The sequence below is a fragment of the Leucoraja erinacea genome, chromosome 16 (genome assembly GCF_028641065.1).
Source record: "Leucoraja erinacea ecotype New England chromosome 16, Leri_hhj_1, whole genome shotgun sequence".
Taxonomy (NCBI): domain Eukaryota; kingdom Metazoa; phylum Chordata; class Chondrichthyes; order Rajiformes; family Rajidae; genus Leucoraja; species Leucoraja erinaceus.
This window is the reverse complement of record NC_073392.1, coordinates 15,805,333-15,823,914: the sequence shown is the minus strand read 5'-3', so window position 1 is coordinate 15,823,914 and position 18,582 is coordinate 15,805,333. Positions and strand designations below refer to the sequence as shown.

The window sequence follows — 18,582 nt, the reverse complement described above, 5'->3', positions numbered from 1 at the left end:
AATAAGCTAACAAATATTCAGTTTAGAAAAATAGGTGCAGGAGTAGGCCATTCGGCCCTTCATGCCAGCACCGCCATTCAACATGTTCATGGCTGAAATCTAAAATCAGTACCCCATTCCTGCTTTTTTCCCCCTTATCCATTGATTCCTTTAGCCCTAAGAGCTAAATTAACTCTCTCATGAAAACATCCAGTGAATTGGCCTCCACAGCCTTTTGCGGCAGAGAATTCCACAGATTCACAACTCTCTGGGTGAAGATGTTTTTCCTCATCTCAATCCTAAATGGCCTGCCCGTTATTCTTAAACTGTGACCCCTGGTTTGAGACTCACCCAACATCGGGAACATTTTTCCTGCATCTAGCATGTACAATCCTTTAAGAATGTTATACCTTTCTATAAGATTCCCTCTCATCCTTCTAAATTCCAGTGAATACAAGCCCAGTTGACCCATTCTTTCATCATATGTCATTCCCGCCATCCCGGGAATTAACCTGGAGAACCTACGCTGCACTTCCTCAATAGCAATAATGTCCTTCCTCAAATTAGGAGACCAAAACTGCACACAACATTCCAGGTGCTGTCCAACCAGTACAACTGCGGTAGGACCTCCTTGCCCCTAAATGCAAATCCTCTCGCAATACGGTACCTGGAAACACCGGGGAGGCCTCCATGGTGTACCAGAAACATGGCAGGATCTCCTGGCAGCAATGGAGCTGGAGCTGCCGACTGTAAGGAAATCCCCGATCACTGCGGAATCCCCGACCTGGCACAGGCTCGCAGGAACAGTAAGTACAGTACCTGGAAACACCGGGAAGGCATCCATCGTGTCCAGAAACGTGTCCGACGGGCAGGACTACGTCAGACTGAAGCGCAGGGGACTACGACACCCTCTCCCTACCATCCTACTAGGCAACGTACAATCACTAGAAAATAAAGTGGACTTAAGGTCAAGCCTGCTTTACCAAAGGGAGCTGAGGGAATGCTCTGTGTTCTGTTTCACAGAAACATGGCTCATCCCAAGCTCCATAGACACAGCTGTCCAGCCTGAAGGTTTCTCCATCCATCGCATGGACCGTACGCAGGCATCTGGGAAAGGGAGAGGAAGGGGTGTCTGCCTCATGGTCAACTCTTCGTGGGCTCAGACATGGCAGTTCTGTCTAACTCCTGCTCTCCGCACATGGAACATCAGGCGGTGAAGTGCCGCCCCTTCTACCTACCGAGGCAATTCACCTCCATCATCCTGACCGCGGTCGACATCCCACCCCAGGCAGATGTCCGTTTGGCACTGGAGGACCCGACATCCTATCCCGAGGCGTTTACCACCATAGCCGGGGACTTCAACAAAGCCAACCTGAAAAAAATTACTCCCAAACTACCATCAACATGTCTCCTGCCGCACCAGAGGATTAACACCCATGACCACTGCTTGACGACCTTCAAAGATGCCTATCGATCTATCCCTCGCCCTCGTCAGGAAATCCGACCATTCAGTGGTGCTGCTTCTTCCTGCATATAGGCAGCATCTGAAGAGAGCATCTCCAGAGGCGAGGACTGCACATCGCTGCTCTGGGGAGGAAGAGGTTCAACTACAGGACTGCTTGGAGTCTGTAGACTGGGCAATGTTCAAGGACTCGGCAACGGACCTGAATGACTTTGCCACAGACATTACAGGCTACAGAAAAATGCCTATCGTTACAGACTTCATAAGGAAATGCGTGGAGTGTGCTCCAACAAAGACCTTCTGAGTGTTTCCAAACCAGAAGCCTTGGATGAACCATGAAATCCGCATTCTTCTGAAGACCAGATCCCGGGCATTCAGGTCTGGAGATGTAGAGGTCTGTAAGAAGTCCACACAAGGCCATCAAAAAGGCCCAAAGGGACTTCTGCTCTAAGCTGGTGGATGAGGCAGATGTTCAGCAACTGTGGCAGGGCTTGAGTCTCATCACCTTCTACAAGGCAAAATCAGGAGGCAGCTCAAACGACAGTGAAGCATCACTCCCCGATGAGCTCAATGCGTTCTACGCATGCTTTGATCGGGAGAACACTGATGTGCCTTCCCAAGCCTTCATTCGCCCTGATGGTATTACAGTCACAGTCACAGAGGCCGATGTCTGAGGATCCTTCAGGGGAGTGAACCCTTGGAAAGCGCCTGGACCTGATGGTATACACAGTCGAGTTCTGAAAACCTGCGCAGACCAGCTGGCTGGAGTTTTTGCAGACATTTTCAACCTCTCAGTTCTGAGGTGTGAGGTTCCCACCTGCTTTAAGAGGACATCAATAATACCGGTGCCCAAGAAGAGTAAAGTGACGTGCCTCAATGACTAGCAACCAGTGGCAGTAACGTCTGTGGTGATGAAGTGCTTTGAGAGGTTGGTTATGGTATGTACCTACCTCGACAAGAACGTCAACCCACGGCAGTTCGCCTACTGCCACAACAGGCCAATGGAGGATGCAATCTCACTGGCTCTCTACTCTCTACGGCATTGGACCACTTGAACAATAAAAATACTTACGTCAGGCTGTTGTTTATGGACTACAGCTCGGCGTTCAATACCATCATCCCCTCCAAGCTGATTACCATTCAAGGAGGTATGCGGATCCCGATGGTGGGCGTCAGCCGTGCGGTCCTGATGGGGATGCCTGGCTTCTACAGGGACTTGTTGAGAGTCTGGAACCTGGTTGCCATTGACCGGGCCCCACCTCCGCCGGCGGAGGGTGACGGCCCGGGCATGAGAGCAGCCGGTCCTTGTCCCGCCCCACCGGGTGTCGGGGGGGCTCAAACGTGTGGAGTACTTGCGGTTGAGCAAGCCCCCGCTCAGCCAGAAGTACTCATCGGACCCAGGCGCCGTAATCCATCCCGGGAGCCGGTCCCACACAATTTGAGCCGCCTTTCCTCGACACCCTTCGTCTCCCTCCAAGACGTAGGGAGGCGTGTCCTGTACAGGCTCCTCCTCCACACCCTGCACTTCCTCGCCCTGGTCCACCGTCCGGACACCAAGTGGCGGTCAGTGTTGCCTTCCGGTCACGAGGGAGGCCCCCGGTGGCGGTCCCTCTACGCAGGGATTCTCCCCCTCTACATTGGGGACCTGGGGTGGAGGGTATTGCACCGAGGAGTTCCCTGCAACCTGTTTCTCTCGCGGTTCACAGACTCGCCAGCCGCCTGCCACTTTTGCGGGCTGGAAGAGTCTGTGTACCACGTGTACATGGAGTGCGTGAGGCTGCAGCCACTGTTTGAATATCTAAAGGGGCTGCTCCTTGCATTCTGGCTGCATTTTTCACCCACCATCCTCATCTTTGGACACCCTGTGCGTAGGGGAGAGGGTAGGGCTGAAGATGTCCTGGTTGGGTTGCTCCTGGGCCTGGCCAAGCTGGCCATCCGCGAGTCACGGCACCAGGCGGCGGAGGGCTCTACCCGGGCCAGCTGCCTGCCCCTTTTCCGGGGTTACGTCCGTGCCCGGGTGGGATTAGAAAGGGAATACGCCCTGTCTGTGGGCACCCTGAGGGAGTTCCGGGACCGCTGGGCACCGCGGGGTGTTGAATGTATCCTCAATAAGGATTGTATCATAATTGTATAATAGTTTATTATGGATATATGTTTGTATTGTATTATGGTGGTGGGTTCTGGCTTGTTTTATTGTAGTGTAAATATTATTTTTTAATAATTGAATACATTTTTTGATTAAAAAAAAAAAAAAAAAAGCTGATTACCAAGCTCACAGAACTGGGTCTCTGCGCATCCTTCTGCAATTCAATCCTCGACCTCCTCATCTACAGACCACAGTCTGTTCGAATTGGCAGAAATACTTCATCCTCAGTAACAATCAGTATGAGAGCACCTCAAGGCTGCGTGCTCAGCCCCCTGTTTTACTCACTCTATACTCATGACTGTGTAGCCAAAGAGCGAACTCCATCATCAAGTTTGCCAATGACAGCACTGTTGTTGAACGAATTACAGATGGTGATGAGTCAGAGTATAGAAGTGAGATTGACCGATTGATCAAATGGTGCCAGCACAACAACCTGGCTCTCAACATCAGTAAAACCAAGGAACTGATTGTGGACTTTGGAAGTGGAAGGATGAGGACCCACAATCCTGTTTATATCTATGGGACGATGGTGGAGATGGTCAAAAGCTTCAAATTCCTGGGCGTGCATATTTCCGAAGATCTTCCTTGAACCCAGCACACTGATGCAATTATAAAGAAGGCATATCAGCGCCTCTACTTCCTGAGAAGACTACGGAGATTCGGTATGTCAAAGAGGATTCTCTTGAAATTCTCCAGGTGCACAGTAGAGAGCATACTGACTGGTTGCATCATGACCTGGTTCAGCAACTTGAACGTCCAGGAGCAGAAAAGACTGCATAAAGATGTGACTGCTGTCCAGTCCATCACTGGCTCTGACCTCCCCACCATCGAAGAGATCTATCGTAGTCGCAACCTCTAAAAGGCAGCCAACATCATCAAAGACCCACACCATCCTGGCCACACACTCATTTCACCATTGCCATTGGGAAGAAGGTACTTTCCTGAAAACTGTAACGTCCATGTTCAGGAACAGCTTCTTCCCTACAGTCATCAGGCTATTAAACACAACAACAAATAAGGTCTGAACTGCAACAGACTATTATTATTATTATTATTGCATTATATATGTTTATTTATTGAGTATGTGTGCATGTGTATATACACACACATACTTAACTTTTTTCTCCCGTTATGTTCTATGTTTACATATTCAGTTGTGCTGCAGAAAGTAAGAATTTCATTATCCTATCTAGGACAAATTACAATAAAATTTTCTTGACTCTTGACTTGAAGGCCAACATGCCATTTGCTTTCTTCACTGCCTGTTGTACTGCATGCTTACTTTCAGTGACTGATGTACAAGCACACCCAGGTCTTGTTGCACCCTGCCGTTACCTAATCTGACATAATTCAGATAATAATCTGCCTTCCAGTTCTTGCCACCAAAGTGGATAACCTCACATTTATCTGCATCTGCCATGCATCATGTGACTTATCCAAGTCACCCTGCAGCCTCATAGCATCCTCATCGCAGCTCACACTGCCACCCAGCTTTGTGTCATCCGCAAACGTGGAGATGTCACATTTCATTCCCTTGTCTAAATCGTTGATACATATTGTAAATAACTGGGGTCCCAGCACTGAGCTTTGCGGCACCCCCACTAGTAATTCTGAAAAGGACCCGTTAATTCTGGGAGATTGGTTCTGACTTCACGAAGGAAAACTGAACCAATGTACTAGTTTAACTGACCATGGAGCAACTGAAGTGGGAATCATTTTCATTTACTCAAAATAGCAAGTCACTGTACAGCTACTGAAACCTCAGCACACTGCATATATTGCAGAATAAGAGGATTCCTGAGCTAAGGCATTTCAGAAGAAGAAAGAAAAACTTCAGTCCAAACTCATGCACGAGATACACTGAAGTGGTATTGCAATAAAGCTCATGCTGAGGACAGGCATTAGCTCTCGGACACTCCTCATACCGACCCCCTCACACACAACCCCACAGACGAACAACATCTCCCATACCATCACTGATCTCAATGCCTCCGATGATCTCCACTCCACAGCCTCCAATCTTGCAACCTCAACCCCTCACTGCCCATTTCTATGCTCTTTTCAAAATCCAGGCAAGACTATCCAGGCAGATCCATGGTTTCTGCCCGACTTAATTCCTCTCCAAATACCTCGATTATATCTGGTCTCCCATTGTCCTGTCCTTTGCAACATACATCCAAGACATCTCACAGGCTCTTCAACACTTCTTTAAAAAAAGATCCAGGATATGCTTTGGAATTAAGTGCACACAAATCGCCAATAAACTATCTTTACATTAATATACTCCTAAATTCCACAGTTGGCCCATCACTTAAGAACAAGGCACTGGGAAATGCAAACATTTTTAATGCATAACAAAATTGAAACATAGTATTTCAGATGATAAAACTTGATCAGGAAATCACAAATTTGTTCCGCAATATGGGATTAACTTGCTTAGAGGACAATAAACATGGTAAAACTGACCCTGCATTTCAAATACATGCATGGGAAAAGAAGCAAGAAAAAATGCTACAACCATCCAGACCAAATATCCTATCACGGAGCAAGATAGACCACTCCTGTTAAATGCAATGGGCTGACGTGTAGTACGCAACAGAATGGAACGTGGGCCTTTTTTTTCATCCATTTCCGTAACCCGAGACGACTCGCTGTGTAATCAACATTGCGGGGGAACAGTTTTTGTTGATAAATTAAAATTCTGAAAATGAGGAGAAGAGTTTTACCAAATAACTTTTATTTTTATGAGGATGTTTCCGTAACCGGCTTCCGTCTCCGCGCCAGTTATCTTGGCTCCGCTATGGGATCTTTGGTGAGGAAACGGAAGCCGGTTACGGAAATGGGGCTTAAAATTACCCATGAATCTGCCCATGACTATACTATGTCTTTTTCGTCGAGTGATCTATCTTGCTTGCTATAGGATCTTTGATCCAGACTGATATCCAGGTAGACAAAAATGCTGGAGAAACTCAGCGGGTGAGGCAACATCTATGGAGCGAAGGAATAGGTGACGTTTCAGGTCGAGACCCTTCTTCAGACTGATGTGGGGATTGGAGGGGCGGGAACAAGAAAGGAAGAGGCAGAGACAGTAGGCTGTGGGTGAGCTGGGAAGGGGAGGGGAAGGAGGGAGAAAGCAATGACTACCAGAAATTGGGGAAGTCAATGTTCATACTGCTGGGGTGTAAACTACCCAAGCGAAATGTGAGGTGCTGCTCCTCCAATTTGCGGTGGGACTCACTCTGGCCATGGAGGAGGCCCAGGACAGAAAGGTCAGATTTGGATTGGGAGAAGGAGATCAGGTTGATTAATGCTAACTGAGCTGGGGTGTTGGGCGAAACGATCACCAAGCCTGTGCTTGGTCTCACCGATGTAGAGCAGTTGACACCTAGAACAGCGGATGCAATAGACTGATATCCAGAGACACCCTGTTGGAATCGCATTTGGAAACAAACATATTTGGCTGAAAGTTCAGAAATTGACCTTTCTATTGAGCTACAATGCAAGCAAAGAAAATAGTTAGCAACACCAAGAAAAAAAAACTGAGGAAAAAAACTGCAGAGGCATACTCCACCAATAAAAAAAAATGGGGCTAATAACTAAATCAGATCAATAATTATGGAAACGTGTATGGGAGGGTATAGGATACAGATTTTTTTAAATGACCAAAAAACTGGTTTCAACTGTTAGGATATTGACACGAAACTGCTGGAGATATTGAAATACATTAGCTCTGTACGTTAAATATTTAAGCAAGCTAAGAATATATTTGAATGGACAAGTTCCCAGATGGGACGATAAAGCATTATTATTTTATACAACCAACTCCATGCAGCAGATCGTACTAATCATATCTTCAATAAATTTCAAAATATAAGCCATAGAGTAAAACCACTCAACCAAGCCACATTTCATCAACATGTATGCATGCTTATGAAGTGTGCACTGATTGAAGAATTCTGGTCAATTATTGACATTTTGAAATGTAATATTTCTTAAATAACAAATTGCATTAATGTTGCAGAAACGCAAATAGTTCAATAAAATTTGGCACAGGCATGTCAGGAGACATTAAATTATCAAAAGATTGATCTAGGAGCCACTTAAATGAAAGGAAAGCAGAAACATTTATAGAGTAAATTCTAGAGCTCAGGATCCATTTTGAAAATATAGCAGTTACATTAAGGACTCCCGACCTATTAGCCTAAAGGCAGAGGGAGTGAAAATGTGGGCATCAAAAAGGAAATACATAATTGCAAAACAGCTGGAAAATAATAATAGAATTGAACGGAATTGGGATTAATCTATGGAAATAAGGATGCAAGCGGTGGAATTCACAAGGGAAACTGATGGATGTGGTTAGATTTTCAGAAGGTTTTCAATAAGATACCTTGCAGTAGTTTGTAAACAAGATAGGAGACCCTGGAATTGGCAGCAGTAAACTGCCAGGCTTCGAGAATCAGTTAACAGACTGAAAAAAGAGTGGGAATAAACACTAATTTCTCAGTTGGCTGACAATGATTAGTTGGGTGCAGCAGAGAATTTGTTCTTTCCATGCAGCTACCCACAACCTAAATCAACAATTTGACTGAGTGGACACAGCCTCACAGATTGAGCAGAAAGGAGGATGTCAAGAGCCCTCAAGAGGATATAAGCTGTTTAACCGATGGGTGAGAATATGCTGATAAAATGCATAAAAATACAAAGTCCTCCACTTCTACACATAGAAGAGAAAAGTAGAGATGTTTTCTAAATTGATAACATTAGCAAATATCAGTGTTTAAAGAGAACATAATATTCTTTAACATTAGTCACTGAAAGCCCTACATTCAGGTGAAGCAAGGTTAGAAAGGACAAATTATGTTTGCTTCCATTGCATCAGGATTTGAGCACAAGAATAAAGTTCTTCTCCCGCAAACATAGAAAATAGGTGCAGGAGAAGAGCACTCAGCACTTCGATGGCTGATCATCTAAAATCAGTACCCAATTCCTGCTTTTTCCCCATATCCCTTAATTCCTATAGCCCTAAGAGCTACATCTAACTCTCTCTTGAAAACATCCAGTGAATTGGCTTCCACTGCCTCTGTGGCAGAGAATTCCACAGATTCACCACTCGCTGGGTGAAAAAGATTTTCCTCATACCAGTCTTAAATGGCCTACAGCTTATCCCTAAACTGTGACCCCTGGTTCTGAACTCACCCAAAATCAGGAACATTTTCCTGCATCTAGCATGCCCAATCCTTTAAAAATCGTATATGTTTCTATAAGATCCCCTCTTATCCTTCTAAATTCCAGTGAATACAAGGTCAGTGGGCCTATTCTTTCATCGTATGTCAGTCCCGCCATCCCGGGAATTAACCTGGTGAACATATGCTGCACTCCCTCAATAGCAATAATGTCCTTTCTCAAATTATGAGACCAAAATTGCACACAATACTCCAGGTGCGGTCTCACCAGGGCCATGTACAACTGCAGCAGGATCTCCTTGCTCCTATACTCAAATCCTCATATAACTAAAAATATATAGAGCCTTTATGAGAGCTCAGAATAGGTTAATCTATCCCAGACGGCTATGAGAGTTTACCATTGAATTACTTCAAAATAGAAATCAGCATATTTTTGGATGTTAAAGAAGTCGAGCAATAATGCAAGTAAATTGCTTTGAATGTAGACGTTCAACCATGCGCTTGGTGAATCGTAGAAGAGACTTAAAAAGCCAGATGTCCCTGTTCTTGTGTATTCAGAGTTCTCATCAGTAGGGAAAGGAGAAATTATAGGGCCAAGATGGGTTATAGATAATAAGGAGCGAGACTAAGGTGAAAGAAAAATTAATCCTGAACCAGGATAGCAGGGCTCGAAATTAGCGGTTGCCCGGGTGCCAATGACCACCCAAAGTGCCGCCGGGAAACCTAAACGCCTAGTCATTTTGCCGGACTTGGCACTGCAGATACTGGTTTATACCGTAGACACAAAAAACTGGAGTAACTCAGCGGGTCAGGCAGCATCTCTGGAGAAAAGGAACATGACGTTTGGTGTCAGCGGCGGCTGTATTGCGGGGCAAAGATACCAGGTGCGGGGTGACGAAATGTCAGAGCGAATGACGGGCCCCGCACAGCGGCAGCAGCGGCCGCAATAGCGGCTCTATCTCCTCCTCCCGTACTGACCCACCCTCCATTTACCCTGCACCGATCCCCCATCCATCCTGTAGTGATCTATCCATTCATCTTTTACTGATCTCTCATTCATCCTGTACTGATCCCCTCATTCATCCTGTACTGAACCCCTCATTCATCCTGTAGTGATTTCCCATTCATCCTGCACAGACCCTCCGATCCACACTGTAATGACCCACCCCATTCATCCTGTGCTGATCTCCCCCTCCCCCCCTCCCTATCCATCCTGTATTGATCCCCCCATTCAGTCTGGGGAACAGTCTGAAGAAGGGTCTCGACCCGAAACGTTGCCTATATACTTTTGTCTACCCCCATTCAGTACTGTAGTTATTTAATGAGCAACATTCACAACGATACCTTGGATTTATCCAGGTTTTACTTCTACAGTCGGTCATATACATCACAAATTTGGTCAGGAGATATTTCAGTTGAAATTTTAACATTAATTCTGAATTGGGAATGATGGAAACAGTGTTTATCAATATTTTTTTTTTAATCTGGTGTGTACAAACTGGGTATCTTCATTGCTGTTCATAAAACATACATCTAATCTAAATGTCCGGTAATGTGGCATTTTGACACTCTTAAACATATTACCAAAAGAACATTTGCCGCAGTTATGTCCTTTGGCCATCTCTTGTCAGTTAGTGTAATGTTTAACCTGTCAGATGGGTCGGTTTTAACAGCTATTATCATAAAATACCTATAGAAATTTCCTTGCAAACTGTATATTTTGTTGTGGATAAATTATGTGGCAAGCGAGAGTGTTTCTCTACCAATAGCAAAAACGACCCATGCTATGGCCATGTCATGGTAATTTTCAGCCCTTCATAGAAAACATGCTTGCATCAATCTGTAGTGTAAATGGTTAAGCATTTATGTTACCATGGTCCAGGATTTATTGACACAGGTTGATAATACGTTGAATAACCCAACCACATTTTTGTTTGGAAGTGGAAAGAACTAATAGAAATTGCATTCATTGCAATGTGTAAAAAGAGTTGAGATACTGTATTATAATTTTGCTGCATGTCATTGTGGTATATATCATGTCTTGATTGGTGAATACGTTTAGTTTGTGACTTTGTTTGAAGCAGAAATAATATGTGAATGCTTCATTGAGCACAATTCCGACTGGTAACTACGCACTTCGTCCGAGCACATTATCGCACGCGTCATGCAAACCGTCTTAAATGACCATCATTTGGCAACCTAAAAAGCTGCCAAGGTTGCCCGGCTGGCAACAGGGAAAAAAAGTTAAGTGGGAGCCCTGGGATAGTAAACTTTAAAACTGAAATCATGTGGGATTTGGAATCAATGAGCACATGTAGCAAGTGTGGTGGCAGTTAAGGCACAGAAAATTCAATTCAATCTTAAACGGTTGGAGGATAGGTGGTGAACGAAGAGGACATTGGCATGGGTGAGTTGGGAGGCAACACTGATCTGAATCAGGATCTCAGCAGCAAATTTGGCTTATCGTTAAGACTTCAAAAGTTAATGAGCAAAAAAAAGAAATACAAGACCTAATCTAGATTCTATAGAAGATACCATGTGAACCAATATTTCATTTTGTATAACATACATTCTGCAGTAGTGTCCATTTCAGATTTTGTCAATCTCCACCTTCACTGCCACTGAAATGTAGGAGGAAACAAAGGAACAAATCCTATATTTATTCATGTTTGAAGAGGCTAGCAGAAAGGGAATGTAGCCAAGCGTAAATGTAAAGTATTTTGCATTCAATTAAGTCCATTTAAGAGGAAACAATTTTTGCACAGTGTGTGGGATCAAATATTATGGGATGAAAATAAAATACTTATAACATGGACAATTTTCCAACATTACACACCAGAAAGCAGTGACGGGCAGTTTTTGATCATTAACATTGTTTTAATTATGAACACCATTTCTACTGAAGTATCCACATGACTGCTTAAATCGTCCACATGAAATATGCAATTAATTCAAAAGCATTCAATGTTTGCAAGCATGTTTTCAAGATCTGACCAATATGAATTTGTATTAAAAAAAATAGAAAACCTTACTTTGGGAAGAAACCATGTGCAGTTTAATCACAGGATACGACCTTTGTTGAAGTCAGTATTTATTGCTTATTCCTAGTTACAATTGAACAGGCAGGAGAGGGACATTGGCTCGAGAGAACCAGACGCTCTTTGAACAATGGTGTAAAAAAATGGCGGCATCTACATGTAACATTTGCTAAATGAATTTCACTGTCCAGTTGCATATGAGACAAATAAAACGCTATTGAGCCATTGATATGATTTCTTGAAATATTGCATTTCATCCCGTTTAGCAATGTATTACAGGAATTTAATGGAAGAATGTGTAAATAATCAAAATTTGAAAATATTAAAGCTCCAACTTAAGTTCATTTGATGTTTTTGGCACCCTGAATTGTTTCATTCCAGGCCTGTCTCACAACGCAAGTACTAATTTTGTCCCTGGTAGGAATGCAATTATACAAATCTAATGACTGGATTGAAGATTTGAAATCTCATGACGTTCAGTGACAACTTTTAGGATTCCCATTTTAGTGGTTCTATTCTGCAGATGGGATAGTTGATTGGTACAACCCCATGATCATGACTGACGGATTGCTATACCTTGACTAGTCTCCAGAAAAGTTCCCATAATTTTTGAAGCCAGTCCCAGATTTCAATGATGACAATTACAAGGCTGATTAGTTTGGGGGTAGTCTTATGATGCTCAGTGCAACCACTATCAATATTTTATTAGCAGATAAACAAATTATGCCATTTCAGAAGGATGGGAAGTTAACCACATTACATGTGATTGATGTAAGACACACAAGCCACACTAGGTAAACAAATGTTTCCTTCGCTTTTGGTTGAGAATGAACCAGTAATTATATTATCATGGCCACTGGCGCAGTGCCTTTATTCCAGGTTTATTTTACTATAAAAATAGTAAATTCAGCTTCAATCTGTACTATCATATGCATAGCTAAAAATGAAATTTAGGAAAGGCATAAACATACCTACACCCCTACTGCGCTATGCTTATTCTGCATTCTCAGTCTAAACCTTTGCTTTGGCAGAATGAAAAGGTTGATTTGTTCCAAATGATTCTGAAATTAAAATATTTGGTCTGTTATAAATTAGAAATCTTTGCATTGAGGAGACAAGCACATTTATGGTTTGGGAAAACAAGTTTCATGGCATTCTTAAAGGTTTATTTTCAAGCAACTTGAATATTAAATATTTTCCAAAATTGTATTTTCCAAATCTAATGGGAATTTCAATAGTGGCCATTCAAAGACCACTTGCTTTTAGCATTAATGTAATGTGATGCATCTCAACAAATTTATGAACATGGCATTATTTGACAATAACTGGAAAGTCCCTGGTCAAATATTAGCAGGAGAAATACAATTTTCACCTCAGAAATAAAATTTGATTATTAAATAACCACTCCTGGAAAACATTTCAGCCACTGACAGAATACAGCTCTGCCATGAATTACTTGACAATCAAATATCCTTACATGAATACATGTTAACTTGGATAAAAGGGAATCAGTGCCCATGCAGCCAACCTACCAGTCTCTTGGAACACTTTGGCAAGAGTAAAAATTTGCATTGAAAATTGGCAATGATAAATCAAGATATTTCCAAGGCACTTTTCAGCAAATGCATTACATCAAATCTTTTTGCCAAAATTGTATATTTCAATTTCTTACATTAAAGTAAATCATGGTTACTAAATGTCTCAGAATGTAATGTTCCCACAATATAATGAGAATATTGCAAATCAAGGACATTTTTTGATAGAAAATGGTGGCATTTCTTTAAAAATCAGGTATTAATACAATGTCACAGAGATAGAAATGGACAGCAACAGATCCATCTTGCTATCACAAATAGGCTCTTACTTTAACACCAAAGGCAGGCAGTGACACAGCTACATGAAGTAAAGATGTCACCAAGTGATGGATCTTCTCATAAAACAACAAAGGAACCCTCTATATTTCAACATCTAAAAATCAGACTTTTAAAGAAAAATTAGACTACTTTATGTAATTAGAACCCAGTTAACCAAGAAAAAAAGAGTACCTCAAGATGCATCTGAAACACATACTTCCTTCTGCCCGTGCCCCATACCCATTTCCCAAAGATCCTCTCCTCCTCCTTCCAAAGCCCACAACCCCAGGAAAATGCTTTAATTATCCAATCCAGTAACATTTTAATGTTATATAAACCTTTTTCCACTGCTTGCTGGAAAAAGTGCGCATTTATATAACATTAAAACATCTTATTTAATGCATCCAATTTTACACCACTTGCCCTGGTTGATTTTTTGAATGTTGGCTATTTTTAGATTGTTTTAGTATTAGTTTATCGTCACGTGTACCGAGGTGCAGAGAAAAGCTTTTGTTGCTTACTAACCAGTCAGCAGAAAGACAATAGATGATTACAATCAATCCATTTACAGGTAGACAGGAGAATTCTTCTAACATACCAATGACCTAATGACCATTTTACATTTGTTTAAAACGTATGGAAGATGGATTTCAATGTTAGAATATTTGTGCTATCAGAACATTGATATAAAAGCTGCATGGTCTTGCCATTATGCAATATTTCAGGTATTCAAATTAATCTTTATATTATTGTAGTCGTTTCAGATGTTACGCTTGATTACGTATTACGGGGAGCTGGTATGATCATGGTGCAGCAGTAAGCATTCATATTCATTATATGATCAAAATATAATTTTAAATGTTCATGGTAAAATACAGCATTATTTGGCCGTGAAGCAGTTTATAATTTGTACACTATTCTGCTTAGCTCCTGAATTACAATCATGTTGTAACTGAGCTGTTAAGGACTTAAATCTGATGCTGACTTTATTCTGTATATCCCACATTAATTTCATGCTCAGCAACCTTGGTCTTTTCTACCAAGCCTTCTGACATCCTTTCACTTCGATATTTAAGGAATAGTAACCTTGCCAAAGATGCAGACGTGTAAATTATTCCTCATTAAAATACGTTACGGTTGCAAGAAAAACAAAATCAAAATCCAAAGACTCGGATTTCAAAACTGCGGAATTGAGGGAATGAAGCAAGGTTCACCGAAATGGTGCTGAAATGGACAGCTCCCGACGTCGATTTCGATGGCGCGTAAAGATTGCACTGCCTTGCACATACAAGTCGATCTCAAAAGCACACTAACACTGCAACGGACAAGTCCACCCGATCATAATGCAACACCAAACGTAGAATTGCTGAGACACATTCGAAAGCAAATGGTGCTGCTGCCAACGTGGTTTTCTGTCGATTGCAATACACACAAGTGGTTCTGAAACGGACAGCTTTAATTGGCTAAGAGTGTCGAGGGAATGGAAGTAATTAATACATTGAATTGAAACTGCCCCTTAGAAAAAAACACTGCCAACAGTGACAATTCCAACCGATCAGAGGGCGACCCCATAGACCTTTGAAACAACGAATCGGAATGCATTAAAAACCAAGACGTTAATTCCAGATCACATAGCAAATTATGCATCTGGATCGTTATCGCAAAACGAACAGCTCTGTTCGTTTAAAAGAAAGCCAAATGCTCTTAGATTTCAACTCAGATATTTTACCCGGAAATGTGCGACAGGTTGCATTCAGCAAAGCACTGGCAGGCATAATCGTTTTAGATTAATGTTTCAATTAACCAGCCAGCGTTTTGAAAGAGTTTATAAATTGACATCCGCTATTTTATCCCTATTCAATTCTTCCTTTCCGCCCGCTTCAATCCTTCATCTCCTCCCGTTGGAGATTTTTCTCCCCTATCCAAAATAAAGCGTCCACAGCGTACTTCAATGTATAACTCCCATATAATTGTTAACCGCGTTTAATATGCACAAAGAATATATTCAGAGAGGGATCACTGCCGACTATAGCAAATTTTAAAATTTCAATGATTCGATTTCGATGAGCTTCATAACACTAAAAGTCAACAATTTCTGTAACACTGCCGTATTTCATAATCTATGGTTCTGAATGGACAGCTACATCTGGCGCCAACACTCGAGCAATTCTCGCTTCAGCAGAAAATTATCACGCTAGCTTTTTACGGACATTGGCTCAATGGTCTTTTACCTTTCTCACACAGCCATTCGTCGTTTCGTTGTCGGAATACAAAAGGTTAAACAAATCTTCAAGTTATGATTTACAGCTCCTTGATCGTCATCTACAATCTCCTTTAAAAACGCAGAATTCATTCAAATGCACATCTTACCTAACAGAACGACATTCATCCATGAGTTTCAAAGTTTCTATTCCTGGACATGTCCTGATTCACCAGATCTTACCCTCAACAGTTACTGCATCCACATGTTCACCCTCTCACTATTGCCGTTTTAGGTGTCGCTTTTTCTCTGATCTACTCTCAGTGCATTCTCTTTCTGCTCCCTTTTTTCATTGTTTGTTGGCTGGCAGTTTATTGCTGCATTTCATTGAGCTCGCAATACACCGCGACCCTGTTATATTTCTCCCTCTTTTTTATACATTCGGTAGTATTCCAAAATACAAGACGCCGACGCCTCTTGTGATTTACATTATTGTGGAACTCGCCGAATGAAGTCCCAGGCTAGGCTAATCCCATTGCCCGTTTTCTGGGTACCTATGACTACAAACCATGATTGTCGTTTCCGGACACTCGGGAGCTTGCATTACTCCCGGGCCAATCTTGGAAGAACCTCACTCTCTCCCCCGAGCGAACCTTCCTGAGCTTTGGTTCAAATGGTTGAAGAGCTAACTTTGCTGGTTATTTATACATTCACTGTTGCAAAAGGATAGAAAATGAGCGCTGGTGTCCGCGAGTGCAATTGTCACCTGGGCCGGTTGGACACGGCTACTTCCTGCTTCCAGCCTCAGCGGCGGCTGCTGGTCCGCCCAGCACCTGGCCGGGCCTGTTGCCTGACCTCGGTGATCGGCGGCCCTCACCTGCTCCCTTGGTTACCGAGCGTGCACACCGACCCCCGTCACCGCGGTCCCCGACCCGCCCGCCCGTCACTAACCTGCCGCCTGCCGTCGCTCGCCCTCCGGGCGCTCCGTTGGGGGCCGCGGGTGTTTTCAGCGGTTGTGCGCCTCCTCCGCCGCCGCCTCCCGGCGTGGATATCGGGCCCAGCTCGCCGGTTTCCAAGCTGTTCTCGTTACCCATGTCACCGAGGATCTAGCTCCAACGAAGCTCCCGCTCCGCCATCAACAGCATCTTCTGCTTTGCTCTGCTCCCGGGCGGGGGGCGGGGGGGAAGGGGGCGCCAGTGCGCCTGCGCCGCCAACCGCCGCACCCTCCTCCCCTGGACTGTGCGCTGGTCCCCACCCGCGCACGCGCGTCGGCCGCCTGGCTCTGGCCCCCCCTGTAGTACGCGTGCGCAGTCGCCAGCCATCCGCAACCTCTCTGGTTGATTCCGTTTATGAATGAACTGAATACCGTGCGCTCCGCACAACCCATTCACACTCTTGGGGTGCTCTTCCTCCTATTTACCTGTCGATAAATCAGACAGATTTCCCGACCAAAAACAGACAAACAAAAAAATCTGGATAATATCATTTCTGGTGAAGGAAATTGCTAACGTTGGACATTGATTCCGATTGAACCAAATATCGGTCCAGTGTACCAAGCCGAGGTAGTATTTTACAAAGATCCCATAGCGGAGCTATAAGATCTTTGGTATTTTAGTCCTTGCGATTTATATTCCGAGAGATTTGGGAATTGGACGAGAAGCATTTGGGAATAAATTACAGAGAAATGTCTTCCATCCCTGCTTTGTAAATTTTTGTATTTATTTATTCTAGAGACCTGCAACACTGTGATTGATTATAAACGTAAAAAATTCAATAAAAGGGACAAAAAATAAATATTGCGCATCCTAAATCAAAAATGATCAGCAAAATGTACGAGAGAAACAGATAACGTTTCAAGTCTACATCGTTTAATTGGTAAAATATACAGAATTAATGTGAGGGTATATAAACATAGTAGGACAAGAATGTCATCAAATTCTAAAGCAGTTTGTTAAAAATTAAATCACTTCCTATTATTCATCAATTTCCTTATTATGTCTATTAAAATAGCATAACCTGCACATCTTTCTCCCAAGAATATAATTTTATCCAATTTCCCCTGTTTGTCTTCATATCTTCAAATTCATAGCAAATCTGTTTGGGAAGTGTGGCAATTATTTATAGGCAAATAAGGGAGGCAATTTCCACATAAAATAATAAAAGTGAATGATTAGACCATGTGCTTTAGATACAAAGAAATTATGGCAAATATAATCATATTACGTTGCTATTCTTGAACATATTCCTTTGGTAACAATATACGTCATAGAGAACTTCACCCGAATAAACATTGTGCTAGATTTTTCTTTGTTTGGGAGGCAAATGAGCCGATTCCTCTAATTGTCCATGTTCCTGTGAAAATCAACATGCCATCTGGTGAACAGATGATATACCTTTTGGATCTATTCAGAACAAGCATCATATTCTGAAACAGTTGGAATAAATTGAAATACTGAATTCAACATCATGTGCAGTTAACTATCTGAATAAGAGGGATAAACAATACAGAACAAAAGTTCCTTACTTATTTTCAATTTGCCAACAACTTAATAGATTGGGATTCCATGCAGATAAAAGTTAATTGTCAATGTCAGACAGTTAGTTAGGCAATAATAATGGCTTCACCACATCAATTAAAGAAAATTGGCCCTGGAATAATCTTTAAGATTTCCTGGTGAATTTAGTCCACTTCTATAATATATGAACAGGAACTGCTAAACA

The 18,582-nt window shown here is 42.7% G+C and overlaps 1 protein-coding gene across 1 annotated transcript in view; it reads right to left on the bottom strand.

Moving 5' to 3' along the window:
* LOC129704543 (protein bassoon-like) overlaps positions 1-17,084 on the bottom strand; it is a 304,297-nt gene extending 287,213 nt beyond the window's left edge. The window contains exon 1 of the mRNA XM_055647724.1: positions 16,813-17,084. Within this exon, the coding sequence (XP_055503699.1) occupies positions 16,813-16,955 (143 nt within the window). The 5' untranslated portion in view covers positions 16,956-17,084. The remainder of the gene's footprint in view (positions 1-16,812) is intronic.
* Between the last annotated feature and the right edge of the window lie 1,498 nt (positions 17,085-18,582).